This window comes from Pongo pygmaeus, chromosome 9 (genome assembly GCF_028885625.2).
Source record: "Pongo pygmaeus isolate AG05252 chromosome 9, NHGRI_mPonPyg2-v2.0_pri, whole genome shotgun sequence".
Taxonomy (NCBI): domain Eukaryota; kingdom Metazoa; phylum Chordata; class Mammalia; order Primates; family Hominidae; genus Pongo; species Pongo pygmaeus.
In genome coordinates this window covers 126,145,635-126,163,441 of record NC_072382.2, presented here as the reverse complement: position 1 = coordinate 126,163,441, position 17,807 = coordinate 126,145,635, and the positions used below count along the sequence as shown (strand labels likewise).

The 17,807-nt window shown below is 37.4% G+C and overlaps 1 protein-coding gene across 2 annotated transcripts; it reads left to right on the top strand.

Annotated features, from left to right (window-relative positions):
- The first annotated feature begins 1,382 nt into the window (after nucleotides 1-1,382).
- On the top strand, nucleotides 1,383-14,600 carry LOC129009031 (olfactory receptor 8B2). Of its 2 annotated transcripts, none has more exons than XM_054441711.1 (3): nucleotides 1,383-1,425; nucleotides 11,317-11,444; nucleotides 12,776-14,600. In XM_054441711.1, the coding sequence occupies exon 3, from the start codon at nucleotides 12,793-12,795 to the stop codon at nucleotides 13,732-13,734; it is 942 nt and encodes a 313-aa protein (XP_054297686.1). In that variant the 5' UTR covers nucleotides 1,383-1,425; nucleotides 11,317-11,444; nucleotides 12,776-12,792; the 3' UTR covers nucleotides 13,735-14,600. The 2 variants fall into 2 exon arrangements, with proteins under 2 accessions (XP_054297686.1, XP_054297687.1); XM_054441712.1 differs by lacking the exon at nucleotides 1,383-1,425 and adding an exon at nucleotides 8,323-8,381.
- Nucleotides 14,601-17,807: the final 3,207 nt, after the last annotated feature.

Sequence of the window (17,807 nt, the reverse complement as noted above, 5' to 3'; positions counted from 1 at the left end):
AAATATACTTTCTATTCTCTTTATCTTCCCAGTACAGTTTATTTTTTGTAGTTGGATTCATATTCAGTGTTTACATAACTATAAGAATGTAAATACTTTGCTTATATAAGTACTGTAATGTGCTATGATCATTTTTCTTTCACTACCTTTGTTCTTTCTAGAATAAATAATGGTTTTGGTTTTTCATTCAATTTTCCATGTACTTATAATAAATTCATCTTAATACTCTCCCTCTGTTGTTTAAATCATCTTTCCACACTTACAAAACTTGGTGTTCGAAAGCAAATATACACAACTTAAATATAATAAAAGTTTCCATGTTACTCATATAAGTTTAAAATAAGTTTTCCTAAATGGAGGGCAGCTCCATAAAGTAATAAACTTAGACCCAAGACCCTTTTCTCATGTTGCTATGTCATCTCTAACACATGCTCTTCTCCATCAGTGTGGCCAAAGAGGGAGCATCATGAGAGATGATGGAAGTGAAGTTTTTGTGGGTTTGGAACTGACACACTTAACTTTTGCTTATCCTCCATGGCTAGAACTCAGTTACGGCTGTGCTTAAACAAAAGGGACTCTGCGAAAAGTATTCCAGTTTTATGATCAGGAAGAAGATAAAATGAGTTTGTGGGACATCTAGCCTGTCCATACTTTGTATGTCTTGACCACACCTGGCATGTCGGAAAGTGTCTTTATTTTATACTCATATTTCAATGATACAGTAACATTCAGTATGTGAACTGCCAATTATTTCCCTCAGTTTTAGTATAGTACTTCTCCACACTCAAGTGCCTTCTATTCTAGAGATGTTTCATTTTTCATCTCTACAGAATAAACCTCCAGTCTTCTGCTGGGGTGTAGGAGGATCACTCTTCTGGATGCACCAAGTAGAAGAGAGAATCTGGGGATCTGCCTACTTCTGTAACAGACTTTCAAGCCGCCCTCCTGTTTTTATGCTCACCATCACCCCTACTTTCAGAGGTGAGCTGTGCCACCACATTACTGAGCATGTGAGACGTGCTATGGCGTAATCTGGATATTTGCTTCCACTACGGAGCTCTGAATTCAGCTTTCTGGGGACCACTGAGTCAGTTACTGATTATCACTGTGCCTTCCAGCTTTCTGATTTTTTTTTCCTGCTGTCTTTCAACTGTGTTCTTGTCCCAGTGAGTTAATGAAACATGCTTATTCTTCTGCCTTTTAATGCCTTCATTAACATTTTAGTGGGCTTTCAGAAAGTAGCAGTGGTTAAAATGGATGAGTTCAACTGTATTTCTCTAACCCAAAGTCCTCTGGCTAAGTTTCTAAGGTGATGTCTGTGAGCACACAAAGCCTGCACAATTCTGTCTATTGGCAAAAACACTCCTCTCCTGAGCTGATATACCTTTGCTTAGATAAAGGATCCTTGAGATCTAAACTCCACAAGTAAGTTATCTGATTATTTTGGAACTTTTACTTATTCATTTCATCAAATAAACATCTGTAGAGGATTTAAGTATCAAGATTCTCTGAACACAAAAAGAGATAAGATACAGATCTGCCCTTTGGTCTAATTGAAGAATCAACAGAAGAAACTGAGAATTGCACAACTAATGGGTAACTGGTGTTAACAATGCTAAGCTCTTTTATTAACTTACCTTTTAAAATCTCTACACAAGTATCTCTGTTTTACACAGGAATAAACCAAGGCTTAGTTTAAATGCTTTTGCCCAAGTCACAAAAACTAATGGCAGAGCTAGGATTCAAACACAGATCTTCCTTAATGTAAAATTTATTTCTGTAACAGAAATTTTTATGCTATACATAAAAATGGAAGTAAGCGCTGCCACAGAAATTTGTACAAGGTACAATAGTGCAATATATTAAGAGCCTTTTCATTCTAAGTGATTGCTTTTCAGTAATTACTTTCGGTAATTCAGATTTAACAAACCTGAGCCAAACCAGTTTAAACAAAAAAGTTCATTTAATGGGAAAGTCCAAGTAATGCAGGGCAGGCGAGCCCCCACATTGGGGCTTAACCTGGGAGAATTCTTGGCTTCGCTCAGAAAAGAATTCCAAGATGAGCCAGTGGTAATAGACAGCAGCTTCTATTGAAGTGGCAATGTATGGCAGCAGCAGAGGTACTGCTCCTCTCAGAGGCAGTGTGCACTGTGCAGCAGCTCAGAGGTTGTTCTGCAGTCCTATTTATACCTAGTTTTAATTGCATGCAAATTAAGACACAAGTTATTCAGAAATTTCTAGAAAAGGGGTGGTGACATTGAGTGTTGCCATGGTAATGGTAAATTTTCATGACACTGGTGGACATGTCTTATGGGGAGGTGCCTTCGGTGCCTCTTTCCTGCTTCAGCCAGTCTTCAATCTCTATGAAGGGCAGCTCCCTAAAATAGTAGATGGAGTCGAGTCCTGCCTCCTAGGGACACATTTTGCTTCAGAGTTGCCTGGATCCAAGGGGTCACAGGGATTGTGCCTCATTTTCAATTTTTCTGATGTGCTTGGTTCTATGTGGCTTTTTCTGAGACAGATTTCTCCACCTATAGACAATAAGACCCCATTGTGCTCCTTATGAACATGTGTCTCCACCTTTATTACTCTCAGCCATGGGAAGAGCCACTTACAAGAAAACTTTCAGAAAAATAGGACAGCAGAGAATGTTCTCAATTTAGCAAAAGAAACTTATTAAAAAACTACATCTTACATCATAGTTAATGGTTGAAGACTAAGTACTTTCCCCAAAAGACTGGAAACAAACTAAGATTATTCTCTCTCCTCTATGTTTGGTGAAGAGCCTAGCTTGTTGAAGTATGACAGAAAAATGAAATAAAATGCCGACGTATTGAAAAGGAAGAAGACAAATAAGCACTGTTCACCAAAAATAATTGCTTATGTAGAAAATTCTTTTAAAAATTACAGAACAAAAATACTAGAGCTAAAAAACGAATCTAGGTCTCAAGATACAAGGTCATTAAACATAAATCAATTGTGTTTCTATGTAATAGCCACAAAAATTTGGAAAGTTACATTAATGCATCATTTATAATAGCACCCCAAACTAACTTAGGAATAAATTTAATGAAAGACGTGCAAATGTCTAAATTGAAAACTTTAAAACCTTGCTCTGAGAAAGAAAAAATAATATAAATAAATGCAAGATACATGATATTCATGGAATGGAAGATACAATGTTATTAACATGTCCATTTATTAGATCTATAGATTTAATGCAATTCCAGTACACATATTGTATCAATATGTTCAAAATTCTCAGAAAAATTAAGTTTTAAACTGGAAGTTTAAATTAACTTTTAAACTGGAAGTTTAAATTAACTTTTAAACTGGAAGTTTAAATTAACTTTTAAACTGGAAGTTTAAATTAACTTTTAAACTGGAAGTTTAAATTAACTTTTAAACTGGAAGTTTAAATTAACTTTTAAACTGGAAGTTTAAATTAACTTTTAAACTGGAAGTTTAAATTAACTTTTAAACTGGAAGTTTAAATTAACTTTTAAACTGGAAGTTTAAATTAACTTTTAAACTGGAAGTTTAAATTAACTTTTAAACTGGAAGTTTAAATTAACTTTTAAACTGGAAGTTTAAATTAACTTTTAAACTGGAAGTTTAAGTTAACTTTTAAACTGGAAGTTTAAATTAACTTTTAAACTGGAAGTTTAAATTAACTTTTAAACTGGAAGTTTAAATTAACTTTTAAACTGGAAGTTAAACCCTACCACTGCCAATCAAAGAAGAAGGCAAAAAAAGAGGCAATTTCAGACAGGCAATTTCTATAAAATTTGTATTCCATGTACATTTTCTCTGGAAATTAATAGAAAAATTTTCAATCAAAATGAGGAAGAAAACTATTACAGTTGAGAGGAATGTAAGGAGAATTGAAAATTAAATGTAATGGGGTAACCTGGATGACCTGGCACAGAAAAATGACATTAGGTGAACACTGAGGCTATATAAATACAGACTTTAGTTAATGATAATGTAACAACACTGGTTTATTAATTGTAACAAGTGTACCATACTGAGGTAAGATTTAATATTAGGGGACCTGAGAGTGGGGTATATGAGAATTCTCTGTACTACGTTCTCAATTTTTCTATAAATCTAAAACTATTCTAAAAAATGAAGTTCACTTTAAAAATGGAGAGAGAAATGAAGAAACAGGAAAACATAGAATCTAGAAAACAGGTTACCTAACACAGGTATGAGGTGAAGAGAATTCCCAGAAAGATGGCGACAAGAGATCTCAAAATGTTAGATTTTCAACAAAGCTAGAGGACATCCCATTAACATTGTAGTAGATCACAAGTTTCTTAGGATGACATTTTTGAGAAGATGAAATTTTTGAAATACCCGCTAACATCATATGGCTACAACTGTATATGGTGAGAAAAGATATATACAAATGGAGTAGAAGTCATGAGGATAATTCAAGGAAATCATAGACTATCAAAGCAAATGAGAGCCCCCAAAAACAGTTGCTTCATGGAAAATGAAAAAGGAATAAAATAAAAATGATTCTGGTATCTGATCTATTATCTGTAAATAGTGTTTAAAATTGTGTTAATAATGCAACTACTGAATATTTATCTAACCAAATTTATAATTATAAGCCATATTGCAAGGATAAGATTGTGTGTGTGTGTGGTGAGAAGGAGGTTACAGAGAACAAATTATTTTATTCCATAAGAACCCACATTAGAAAATCAAGTGTAATCCAATCAGGAGGTGAAGAGAGACTTATGAAAGCAATGTATCAGAGAGGAAAGACCAGAGCAAAATTTCAAAGAAATAGCTTCTCTGGGACATGGAGACTGGATGAAGAAGATGAGTGAGGAGCAGATGCTTAAATTTAGTAACCTGGGTGGTCATGAAAATAATTTAGACAATAATGAACAGAGAAGGAGTGGTTCTGGAAATCATAAGAAAATGCTGACTGTAGTTTGGGACACTTTGAACTTGGGGAACATAAATACACATAAAATGAAAGTGTTCAGGGAGCAGGCAGGGAAAAGGTTCACGTTTTATATATATAGGTGAATATGAATGAGGAGAAGGAGAACAAACACTTACCAGACTCTTTCCATATTCCAGGCAGTGTTCTAATACTTTCCATGTACTAAATCATTTAACCCCCACGGCAATCAATTACTATTCTCATTTTACAGAGAAGGAAACAAGGGTCAAAGAAGTTACATAACATCTAAAAATCTCACAGTTAGGAAGTGCAGAAATAGTCTAGATTTAAATTGAGGCAGTCTGACTTAGCTACAAAGTAGCTACAAATACTTAGCTACTTTGCTACAAATACCTTTATAGAGGAGAAATCCACAATCACATATGGTGTCAAAGCTATAATCTACGATTTTACTAACACAATCCAAAGGTATGTAGGAAAGTAGAAATGGCAAGTGACTGTATCCCTGGACTTTCCTTTCGTAGCACTGTGCATAGACTCCAGGGGAAAATGAAGGAAGTGACAAAGGGAGCATTCACTCTTCTGCATTGGAGATTGGATTTCCTGACATGAAATTATAAACTAAGTAAGAACGCTGAGTACGGAAGGATCCAAGGGTAGGTCTGTGACACAGAATGTGCACACAGGCTCAGTAATATAAACCTTTAAGAGGCTCATCCAACTTTAGAGGAAATTGCAATGGAAAGAATCATTCTCTGGGCTTTGAATCACTTTCTCCAGAGCTGTAGGGCATGAAACAAATTTCCATTCAAGCCAGTTAGGCTTCAAAAGTTGTTTTACTGCTTGCTTGTGAAGACGGCCTTCTGGGCAAGTTTTCAAATAGAAGTCATGGAAAATTCTCCAAAGAACTCTTATAGCTTGTCAGAGACTGAAGACTGTGCTGATGGCTCTTGCCTGCTGCATCATCAGATTTGCCCCCTTCAAGACAATGGGAAAGGAGGGCCCTCGAGGTCGAGCATTGGTAGGGTCTCTAGGAAAAACAACGACGAATGTCTAAATCATCTTTGTCTTGCCGATTTCCTTCCAAACCCATAAATCAAAGATTCTAGGGGAATACTCTGGAGACAGCCCTGGTTGGAGGGAGGAAGTGCTGAAACTGCAGAAGGTCTACATGCAGTTTTCTCTGGTTAGAGACCTACAAAAACTGACTTGGGGGATGGACAGAAGAGGGAAGGACAATCTGGAATTTCAGGCCTTGGGAACCTCCTTAGGGAGTTTTCCTCCTTGGATACCTTGCTGTATGTCTTTAGACAACCCTGAGCTGACAAACCAGCAGATCCAGCTCTCCCTCTAGGGACAAAGAGGGAGGATCTGTCGTTAATGTTACTGTCTGCCCCTGTTCTTGTAGATCATACCATGAAATGAATGGCAGTGGGAAATAATTCTTCAGTGACTGAGTTTATCTTTGTGAGATTAACAAACTCCAGCTGCCCCAGTGTTTTATTCTTAATGCGGCCCCTGTAGGGAGAATTTGAACATAATTTTATGTCCCTAAATTCTCACCTTCATACCCCCACACACTTTTTCCTCTTCACTCTATCCTTCATTGATGTCTGCTATTCATTTGTCTGTACCACAAAAATTCCAATGGGCTTTATCTCAGAGAGGAACATCATCTCCTTTGTGGGATGGCCAACTCAGCTACATTTCTTTTGCATCTTTGTCAAAGAACCTAGAAGTGGGGTCATTGTGGGAATAATGTTCTCAGCCAAGATGCTTGTAGCCGAGAGATAATGGACTAGTCGTTGATGTGAAACTAGAAAAATGCACATGGCCTTAGAAAGGTCTGATTTTAGAATGGGATAAACAGGATCTGCTACAAAGAAACATTTAATCATATTCTTGTATTACAGTGATTATTTCCAGAGATAGTGAGGCTGTGGAGATTTGGGACAAGGCTCCTTAGTGAAGCAAGGCACAATCTCTAGAATTGCACGTGTACTTTAAAAAGTCTGTTACATACTATAATATGTTTTTATATTTGGAAACAGAAAAAAATAAGAGTTATTTATAACACAAATAATAGAAAATGGATCTTTACAAAATCTTCATGTTTTGTGGGTTACTCACAAGAAAAATTTTCTCTGTCCATTTGTACTTCTCAAATGGTTCAAGGAAAAATGCTCCTTAAAGGATATATCTGATTCTGGAGAATGAGCTTACCTATGTGTGCAATTTTTATCTTTGTCAGAAGATACTATTACCTTTTGAAAAAGTTGAAAACACTGCTTTGTAAGAACAGCTATAGAACACATTTATACCAGTTAAGATCTTTACTTACATCTGACTAAAAAAATTGCTATAAGAATGAAGCGTCATTTATATACATTTATTAGGTAAATTTACCTTATTGTAATGGATTTGTTTAAAACTCTTACTCTACCATGCAGAAATCTGAAGGCCTCATGTCTGCCTCTATCATTTTCTCTCCTACATCCATTAAGATGCCTGATTAAATAGCTTAAAATGGTTTGATCTAAGTTTTGCTCAAGAGCACATCTTTAAAAAACTTCACATTTTATGAAAGACAAAACAAAGATGTGCAGCATCCATGACTACATCCTTGGTACTTAACAAAAGTAAAATATGAGTTGCAGGTTTGGCATGCACCTTGCAGTCTGAATATGATATCCGCGTCACCAGCACCCCCTGGTGGAGGATAAGTCAGCAAAATGCCTGGCTCTGCTGTCAATCAACAGACTTATTTTACAGGTCCACTCTTTTCTTTTCATCATCCTGGCAAAAAATTTCAATTTTTAAAATTAAAGTTATAATTTACATAAAACTGAATTGATTAAACATTCAAATGTAGGTTTAAAAAAGTAATATAATTCGAGATTTGAAGAACTATTTCAGAATATGAAGCATTTTTAAAACCAACTTCTGGATATTTGGAAGTATTGTATCTGCAAATTGGTGACTTTCTTGAAGATATGGGTACTGTCGTACATCTTTGTTATCCTTCTTTTGTACCAGCTGTATAAATACAATTTTAATTGGAAGAAAGTTTTATTCATGTAGAAGCCCTATAAGAATATATGTGAAAGGCACAGAGGCTACAGAACCTAAAAAGATGCTCTCAGGAGGGCAAGGGTGGAGAGTATCTGATGGTATGCTTTGCCTAGCTGCAAGAACAGTTGGCCACGTCAGGTACTCACTGTTCTATTTCACAGCCTGACCAAAGAGGCACTTCACCACCTGGACACCAGCTACAGCTGTCACATGGAGAGAAGGACAGAGACCATTGTGGATAAGAGGCCTATGGAGCCGCTGGTGAAGCTTATGTTTCGGGTGCCCAAGAAGCACAGTGCTCAGCCTTAGGTGCTGCCTTCTGTGGTGGTGGGAGACCAGGCCAGAAATCCTATAGCCACTGCTCCAGGCAGAAGCCCTAGATCAGGTACTTCGTCCAAGTATCCCAGATCAGATACTTCCCTCCATATATTCTCTTACAGCAGCTGATGGAGCCTTTTGGTGGCATCTAAGCTGGTTGCAATGTGGTTACTCTAACAATGCATACACTTTCTGCAAATTAGAGCTTCTTTGTTATTTTGTAATATTTGAAATAAAAAAGTGAAATTGATTCCAAACTGATTCAACATTAAATATGCCAATGAAAGGAAAAAAACTCTTATATTTTTAAAATCTGATTTCAATAGCAAAGTTTTAAATGGTGGTAGAAATTATTGAAAACTCTTACCACTTTTCATATATAATTTCTCATTGATGATGATTGCTGTGTTTTGATCGTTTGTCCCCTCCCAAATGCATCTTGAAATTTAATTGCCATTGTAGCAGTATTAAGCGATGAGACCTGTAAGAGGCGATTAGGCCATGAGGATTCTCCCCTCATGAATTAATGCCTTTATAGCAAGAGTAGGTTCCCTACAAAAGGATGAGTTCAGCTCCAGTCTTTCTCTCTCTCTCTCTGTCTCTTTGCATTTCCCCTATGTGATAACACAGCAAGAAGGCTCTTGCAAGATGCCGACACCTCAGTCTTGGATTTCCCAACCTCCAGAATCCTTGGCCAAGAAAATTCTATATAAATTACCCAGTCTTACCTAGTCTTAGGTATTCTCTTATAGCAGGTCAATGTGAACTAAAACAGTGACTATAAAAGAAATTAGAGATATACTCATTAAAAATTCTGGAAAAAGCATTGCAAATAGCTATTTCTAGCACAAAGCCTGATGTAAAGAATTTATGTTCCAAAAGAAAGTACAAATTTTCATTAATAACTATGAATATATATATTTTCGGAATATTATCTTATAAAATTATAGAAATTTTAAAATTACGCTGGGTGTGATGGCTCACACCTGTAATCCCAGCATTTTGGGAGGCCAAGGTGGGAGGATTGTTTGAGCCCAGGAGTTCGAGACCAGCCTGTAAAACAGTGAGACCCTGTCTCTACAAAAATAAAAAAAGATTAGCTGGGTGTGGTAGCAGGCGCCTGTACTCTCAGCTACTCAGGAGGCTGAGGTGAGAGGATTGCTCGAGTCCAGGAGGCCAAGCCTTCTGTGAGCCAATATCGTGCCACTGTACTCCAGCCAGGGTGACAGAGTGAGATCTGGTCTCAAATATTTTTAAATCAATAAGTATAATAAAAAGAAAAAGAACAAAATGGTTGTTACCAGAGACTGGGGGTGAGGGGAATGAGATGTTGGCCAAAGGGTGCAAAGTTTTAGTTAGAAAGGAGGTATATGTTTTTGGAATCTATTGCACTGACTGGAGAGTATAGTTAATAATAATGCAATATATATTTCAAAATTGCTAAGGGAGTAGATTTTAAGTGTTTGCACTACAGAAAATCAGTATGTGAGTTGATTTAATTGATTTACAATTAAATTAGGTATGTTAATGATCTTAATTTAATAATTTCATGATGTATACATTTATCAAAACACCACACTGTATCCCATAAATACATACAATAATTACCAATAAAAAATAAAAAAATAAAAATTTATACATCTCTTTTAAGATGGATATTTTTGGCTGGGTATGCTGGCTCACTCCTGTAGCCCCACCACTTTCAGAGGCCAAGGCAGGTGGATTACTTGATCCCAGGAGTTCAAGACCAGCCTGGGCAATATGATGAAATCCTGTCTCTATAAAAAATACAAAAATTATCCAATGGTGGTGGCACGTGCCTGTAGTCCCAGCTACTTGGGAGGCTGAGGTGGGAAGATCTATTGAACCTGGGAGGTTGAGGCTGCAGGAAGCTGTGATTGCAGCAAAGTAGGACACAGTCTCAAAAACAAAAAGAGAGAATTCTGTATCCTGACTTAGGTGGTGGTTACATAAATATGTACATGGGATAGAATTGCATAGATTTACACACACATACATACGAGCATGTTAAACTGCTGAATAAGGTCTGTAGTTTCATTAACATTATTGAACCTATGTCAATTTCCTGGTTTTGCTATTGTCCTATAGTCGTGGAAGATGTCACTATGTGAGGAAACTGGGTGAAGAGTTCAAGGGAACCTATGTATGACTTTTGCCACTTCTTGTGATTCTAGTAATTTTAAAATAAAAAGGTAAAAAAATAGATGCCTTCTCACAAGCACAAATTCCTACCTACAGGGAAATTCTTAAAGTCACACTGTCTTGAAATGAGGGCCCATGAATAGTGATTTTTCTTATGGATTTGATTTTAACCTGAAAGGCAAAGACATGTTGAGTTAGAGCAACCCAAGGTAAATACATTTTTATGAAATAAAGGATAATTCTATGTTACACAAAATTTTTATTAAAAAATCTGAAATCAATTAAAAGTATCCTTTTTCTTTATGCCTATGAAGTATGCAAAAGTAAAAATGGATTATTTAAAAGATTATTTAAAAGGACTCACAATATTAAAAATGAGCATAACAATAAACTTCACTAAATTATACTTACATTCCTGTTAAAGCTAATATACTACCTAGGATTATAATTAGCAAAAATTCTGACAATCATTACATTTACATCTTTATACATGAGACCAGAGGCTCTTTCTCCTATGCCCTGTGGATTGTATAATCCCTGATGAGAAGTTTATATCTACTACAACAAATTAGCCTGTAAACACAGGCATACAATTTCTTCCCTGCAGAGTTTGTCATGGTAGGGGAGGTCCTGAGAGAGACTTACTGCGGGATATGTAACCAGGTCCAAAAGAATTATAAGCCTTGGCAAATGCCATGTGCTCTATGACATGGTAGCTCTGATTTGAAGTGCGGTTTTCCAACACTCTTGGCAAATTTATAAATAATAGTTTGATCTACACCACAAAATGATTCCCAGAACATTGAGAGTCTGAGATCTATGCTCAATGCTTTTGCCAGTCAAGGGAGAAGAAGATTCTTTGACTACATCTGATCAACATAGATACCTTCACAGCCATTTCTTCCTCCAGGGCAATGGAGGTGAAACACATCAATGGTCAGCACTGAGTTCTCTGAGTGGAAGGAAGGTGAGTTAATCAAGTTTCTATTTCTCTCTCCTGGATGTTGTTGAAAAATGGGGAAAAGTATTCTATTCAATAGCAAGAAACTTAGTGGTATGGAGCTCTGACTCTCGGGCTTGCATTTTTCTCACAATGTTCTCTCTGTTGGCTTCATTCTCAGCCTGGTATCAAGATAGCAATAGCAGTTCCAAGTGACACATCCAGAACAGAGGAATGCCAGGAAAGGAGATCTGTCTCTTTATTAAAAATATATTGACATGTGCTATACATATAGAAGAGTTTAAGGGTCACAAAAATACCAGTCTGGTAAAATTTTACAAACTTAACAACTAATATAAATGTACCCAAATTAATTATGTTTCTCTCATGCGCTCTTACAAAGACCTGTGAAAGCACATTCAGCTTCCTTTCTTCATCCTCTGTCCAGCTAGGATGGAATAGAGGAGAATGTGTAGAAACACTTATGTAATTTGTATGTGGTGAATCATAAGGCTTTGACTACTAACGTCTTCTGTTATCACCTGGTGACTTCATGGATTCTTATAGTAAGGTATCTAGAAACCCTATAGGAGACCCCTGTCTAGGAAACAGAATATCAGTATGGTCTCTGCCCTGAAGGAATCCTCCCTTACCTGGTGGTCATCACAAGGAAACTGAAGTGTCTAGTAGAATAATGGAAACAAGTAGAAACTAGGAAGTGGCCAGGCTCGGTGGCTCACGCCTGTAATCCCAGCACTTTGGGAGGCTGAGGCAGGTGGATCATCTGAGGTCAGGAGTTCGAGACCAGCCTGACCAATATGATGAAACCCTGTCTCTACTAAAAATACAAAAATTAGCTGGGGTGGTGGCATGCGCCTGTAATCCTAGCTACTTGGGAGGCTGGACAGGAGAATCTCTTGAACCCAGGAGGCAGAGGTTGCAGTGAGCCGAGATCCCACCATTGCACTTCAGCCAAGGCAACAAGAGTGAAACTCTGTCTTAAAAAAAAAAAAAAAAAAAGGAAACTAGGAAGTGAAGGGCCAGATGGAAGCGAGGGAGATGAGACACATCCACATAACCCAAGCTCAACAGCAGGTAGGCCTGTGCCTCAGCTACTCCACCTCTCTGTCTTCTAGTAAGAAAAGGAGCAATTGTTTGTCACATTCAGTCTGTGCAGACAAAAGACAGTGACTGAAATGTTGAGGAGTGGATGTGACAGTACATTCAGTACATTCAGACCCCATGAAACAAAGAGGAACTCACCCAAATTCCTACAGCCTGAGTTGCCTCCTCGTGAATGAGAGTTTGTAAGAAGAAAGCTGTGTTTGCTATTAATGGAATTTTCTTTGGTCCTCCAGATTTTTGAAGAGAAAAAATGGTGTCTCCAAACAACTCCTTAGTGACTGAGTTTATTCTTGCTGGATTAACAGATCATCCAGAGTTCCGGCAACCCCTCTTTCTCCTGTTTCTAGTGATCTACATTGTCACCATGGTAGGCAATCTTGGCTTGATCACTCTTATCGGTCAAAATTCTCACCTCCACACACCAATGTACTATTTCCTCTTCAATCTCTCCTTCATTGATCTCTGTTACTCGTCTGTTTTCACTCCCAAAATGCTAATGAACTTTGTATCAAAAAAGAATATTATCTCCTATGTTGGGTGCATGACTCAGCTGTTTTTCTTTCTCTTTTTTGTCATCTCTGAATGCTACATGTTGACCTCAATGGCCTATGATCGCTATGTGGCCATCTGTAATCCATTGCTGTATAAGGTCACCATGTCCCATCAGGTCTGTTCCATGCTCACTTTTGCTGCTTACATAATGGGATTGGCTGGAGCCACGGCCCACACCGGGTGCATGCTTAGACTCACCTTCTGCAGTGCTAATATCATCAACCATTACTTTTGTGACATACTCCCCCTCCTCCAGCTTTCCTGCACCAGCACCTATGTCAACGAGGTGGTTGTTCTCATTGTTGTTGGTTTTAACATCACGGTACCCAGTTTTATCATCCTCATTTCTTATGTTTTCATTGTCACTAGCATTCTTCATATCAAATCCACTCAAGGAAGATCAAAAGCCTTCAGTACTTGTAGCTCTCATGTCATTGCTCTGTCTCTGTTTTTTGGGTCAGCGGCATTCATGTATCTTAAATATTCTTCTGGATCTGTGGAGCAAGGAAAAGTTTCTTCTGTTTTCTACACTAATGTGGTGCCCATGCTCAATCCCCTCATCTACAGTTTGAGGAACAAGGATCTCAAAGTTGCACTGAGGAAAGCTCTGATTAAAATTCAGAGAAGAAATATATTCTAATTAGAAGCAGTAATGATGTAAAACAATTGAAGGACTTCAAATTTTTATTAATGTTTTTCATGAAGAGATCTTGTTGCTTCTACAGATGGTGTTAAATGTGATTTAATAAACTTGTCTTATCATTTCTCTTATGAGATCACTTGTCTTTTTTTTGTTTTTGCATCTCTGGCACTTCTCGCAATATTACTAAAGAGGTCATGGCATATTTGTAAAGGGAACATATGCACTGATATTTTTCTTTATTATTTTCTACCTTTCCTCTCTCCTGGGCTATTCTTAATTGGACAAATGTGGTAAATTTCATGAATTATAAAAATGTCAAAGTCACGGCTTTCTCACCTAAACACAGAAGTGCCAAATATGATAGAAGCATTCTTATTTTTATCAACATTGTTACAGACATAGGCAGCTGGATTTGATGAAATATATCCATTACAAATGGCAGGTAATTTAAAGCAGATTCAGTTCCCCTTGATCTTGTCCTTTTGTTCTATGTTTTCACCATTTTTCCTTTTATTATTCTGACTTTTCTTGTTCCCTTTGAGAATGGCAAAATTTGTACCACATGCCGTTTGCTTTTGAGAACCTCTATTTTTCCAGTCCATTTGATATAGCAGAGAATATGTGTATCTCCACCTTTTATCGCCAAAGGCAGCATTAACAGAGGATGATTAGAGAAATAATACATGTGCACCTCAGGATTCCAGTAAGGGGGACTATAGTTTACATTATAAAACTTCATTTATTACTGTCTAAAACAGCACTGAAAATTTTGAAAAAAAGCATGTAGTTCCTACTGTAAATGTTATTTTTTACTCCTTATAGGTAAATACTGCACATTAAGTTAGTAGAAATATTTTATACAACATTTTCCTTATCCAATGTGGTTTATCATAAGGAGTGTATATTAATGTTAATAAACTATATTTATACAAATATCCTGTGAGCCTACTTAAACTTTATCTCACCAATAAGACATGAAACACATTTTATATAAAGGTTGTCACCCAGATAGGAGTGCAGTGGTTCGATCATAGCTTACTGCAGCCTCCAACTCCCGGGCTCAAGTAATTCTTCCACTTCAGCCTATAGTTTAAGCTTTTTTGTGTGTGTATGGTTTTGGTCCATTTTTAGATTAAGTTTTGTGTATAGCATGAGGTAGAGGACTTCTTCAGCCTCCTGTGTAGCTGGGAGTACATGCACACACCATCATGCCTCCCTAAGTTTTAAATATTTGAAGAAAAAAATTTAACTCCTGGCCTCAAACAATCTTCCTGCTTCATCCTCCCAAAGCGCTGGGATTACAGGTGTGAGCCACTGTGCCTGGTTGAATTGGAGTACCTTGCTTCTTACACCAATAATAAATGTATTATTTTAATTAATAATTAACAACATATAAAAATAATGACAATTATAAATCTGAACAGCTTTGGGGTTTAATTTATATTTTTGGAGGTGGAGTGTGGTAGCCTCAGAGAAGAACTGCTCAGCTCCCCATGAAGAGACCCATCAGCGGGGTGCATAGCTGACTGAAAGTCTATAGCTGCACTTCTTTGGATCCACCATGGTGTTTAGGCATAGTCCATTCTTACTCTGAGATGCCCTCTGCCAATGACTCAGCAGGGTGGGTGGGACTTAAAGAGAGCTGGCAATTTCCATCTAACATATGTCTTTTCTGATAGGAAATTTTGCTTAGAGACTTCCTATCCTCCTGACCAAGACTTTTTAGAACTGCTCTATGGTCTGAGATTTTCCTACCCGATCTTTCAATTTTTTTCTCCTTTCACTTTGACTTTCATCCTGGTCTGAGGCCTTCATCGCTGACTCTTGCTCCCTCCAGTTTTATCCTTAATAGGCATTTATAACAAAATATGTGTTGCAAGTCTTATCATTTCTTGACATCTCCTACTTAAGGGACCCTAAATGACAAAGAAAACTTACATTAGCTGATTTTAAAAGTTAGTATAAGGCTGTGACAATCAAGGCAAATTGGTTTTGTTATAAAGTCAGGTGTCCATGGGATAGAATAGAGACTCACACCTGTAATCCCAGCACTTTGGGAGGCCAAGGTGGGTGGATAATCTCAGGTCAGGAGTTCAAGACCAGCCTGGCCAACATGGTAAAACCCTGTCTCCACTAAAAATACAAAAATTAGGTGGGTGTGGTGGCACACACCTGTAATACCAGCTACGTGGGAGGCTGAGGCAGGAGGATCACTTGAATCTGGGAGGTGGACGTGGCAGGGAGGTGAGATCACAACACTGCACTCCAGCCTGGGTGACAAAGTGAGACTCTGTCTAAAAAATAAAAAAAATAAAAAAAAACGAAATTGAATCTCCATGATGGCATGTACTGAGAAGAGATTTACAAAAAAAAAAAAAAAAAAAAAAAGGGTAAGAATATATAAAGAAATAAGAAAAAATATATGGAATTATAGGAAAAAAAGAAAAACAATTATAGTACTTGACGAATTTTTTGTGAATAGTGTTTAAAAATAGGCTTAATAATGTAACACAGGAATATTGTTACAACCGAATTTATAATTATAATCCTATTGGTAGGAATTGGTACTGGGGTCCAGGAAGAGGAGGTGTATGTGTGTTTTCAGTGGTGGTGACAGACCTGAAAGGTCCAAATTCTCACCTTTAAGGAGTCTAAGTTAGAAAACCATTAGAGTAATCCAAATTTGAGATGAAGAGGGACTGTGAAAGCTGTAGAATTGAAAGAAAGTCCAGATCATTCAAAGAGGTGTATTCTCTGGGACTTGGAGACTGGAAGAGATACTAATGGAGAAGGAGGTGCTTAAGTTTAGTTTGTGGATTATATGCCCAGAAGGTGGTAAAAATAATTTATAAAATGATGACCTGAGAAGGAGCAGCCCTGGGAAGCCTAAGAAAACACTGAACTCAATTTGGAGCACTTTGAACTTCAGACACATAAATAGACATAAAGTAGAACTTTCCGAAAAACAGTTATGGCAGAAGTCCAGGCTATACAGACAGAGCAGCGATTCTCAAATATGGGCAATGTTGCTCCCCAGGTGATGTCTGACAATGGAGAATATTTTGATTTAATGATTGGTGTGTCTGTGTGGTAGGGGGAATATCACTGGCATCTAATGGGTAAGGTCAGGGATGCTGTGCTGTGAGTCCTGTGCTGCACAGGACAGCCCCACAACCAAAACTTATCCAAAATGTAAAAAGTACCAAGATCAATAAATCCTGATTTTTATATATATGGATGAGTAACAGGGGCAGGGGTGCCAACACCTATCAGGTTCTTATTATGTGTCAGGCACATTTCTAACACTTTATGTGAATTAACTTATGTAATTCCCACAAAACGCTATGAGATAGCTTTTTAAAATTAGCCTTAGTTTGTAGATATGCATGGGTTATATAGATACAAATATACATATACAAGGGGCAGAGAAGTTCTATCACTTGTCTGAGGTCTCAGAGAAAGTTAAGAATCCTGGATGTAAACTCAGCCTGACTTGAGGGCTTGCTCCCATTCCCTCAACCATTTTGCTACATCTCTATTGAGGTGGAATCCACAAGCATGTATAGTGTTAAGGGTATGATCTAATATTTTACTAACACAACCCCGGGGTCTTGTAGGAAGGTAGCAGAAATGGCAAGTGACTGTGCCCTGGACATTTCCCCTGTAGAATTGTGCATAGACTCCAGGGAATGATTACAAAGGGAGGAGCTCGCCCTTCTGCAGTGGGGATTAGGACTTCTTGATGTCAAATTATGAACTGAGTGGAACACTGAGTCCCAAAGGAGCCGAATGCTGGATCTGTGACACAGGTTGTAAACACAGGCTTGGTAATATCTACCCTTGAGGGGCTCATTAAACTTGGGAGGAAATCATAAAACAGATAATAAATTTTTGTGCTTCTAATCAACTTTCCCAGAACTATGCAACATGAAATAGATTTTTATTTGAGTCATCTGACTTTAGGAGGCTCCTGTAAGGTGGTTGTTTTCCTGCATGCAGGAGGAGAGAAACTTCTGGGAAAATTCTCAAATAGATATTATGGCATATTCCCTAGAATACCTCTTTTAGCA

Bases quoted from the DNA above. Each gene is read 5' to 3' on its own strand.
- LOC129009031 (XM_054441711.1), top strand. From the start codon at position 12,793: ATGGTGTCTCCAAACAACTCCTTAGTGACTGAGTTTATTCTTGCTGGA.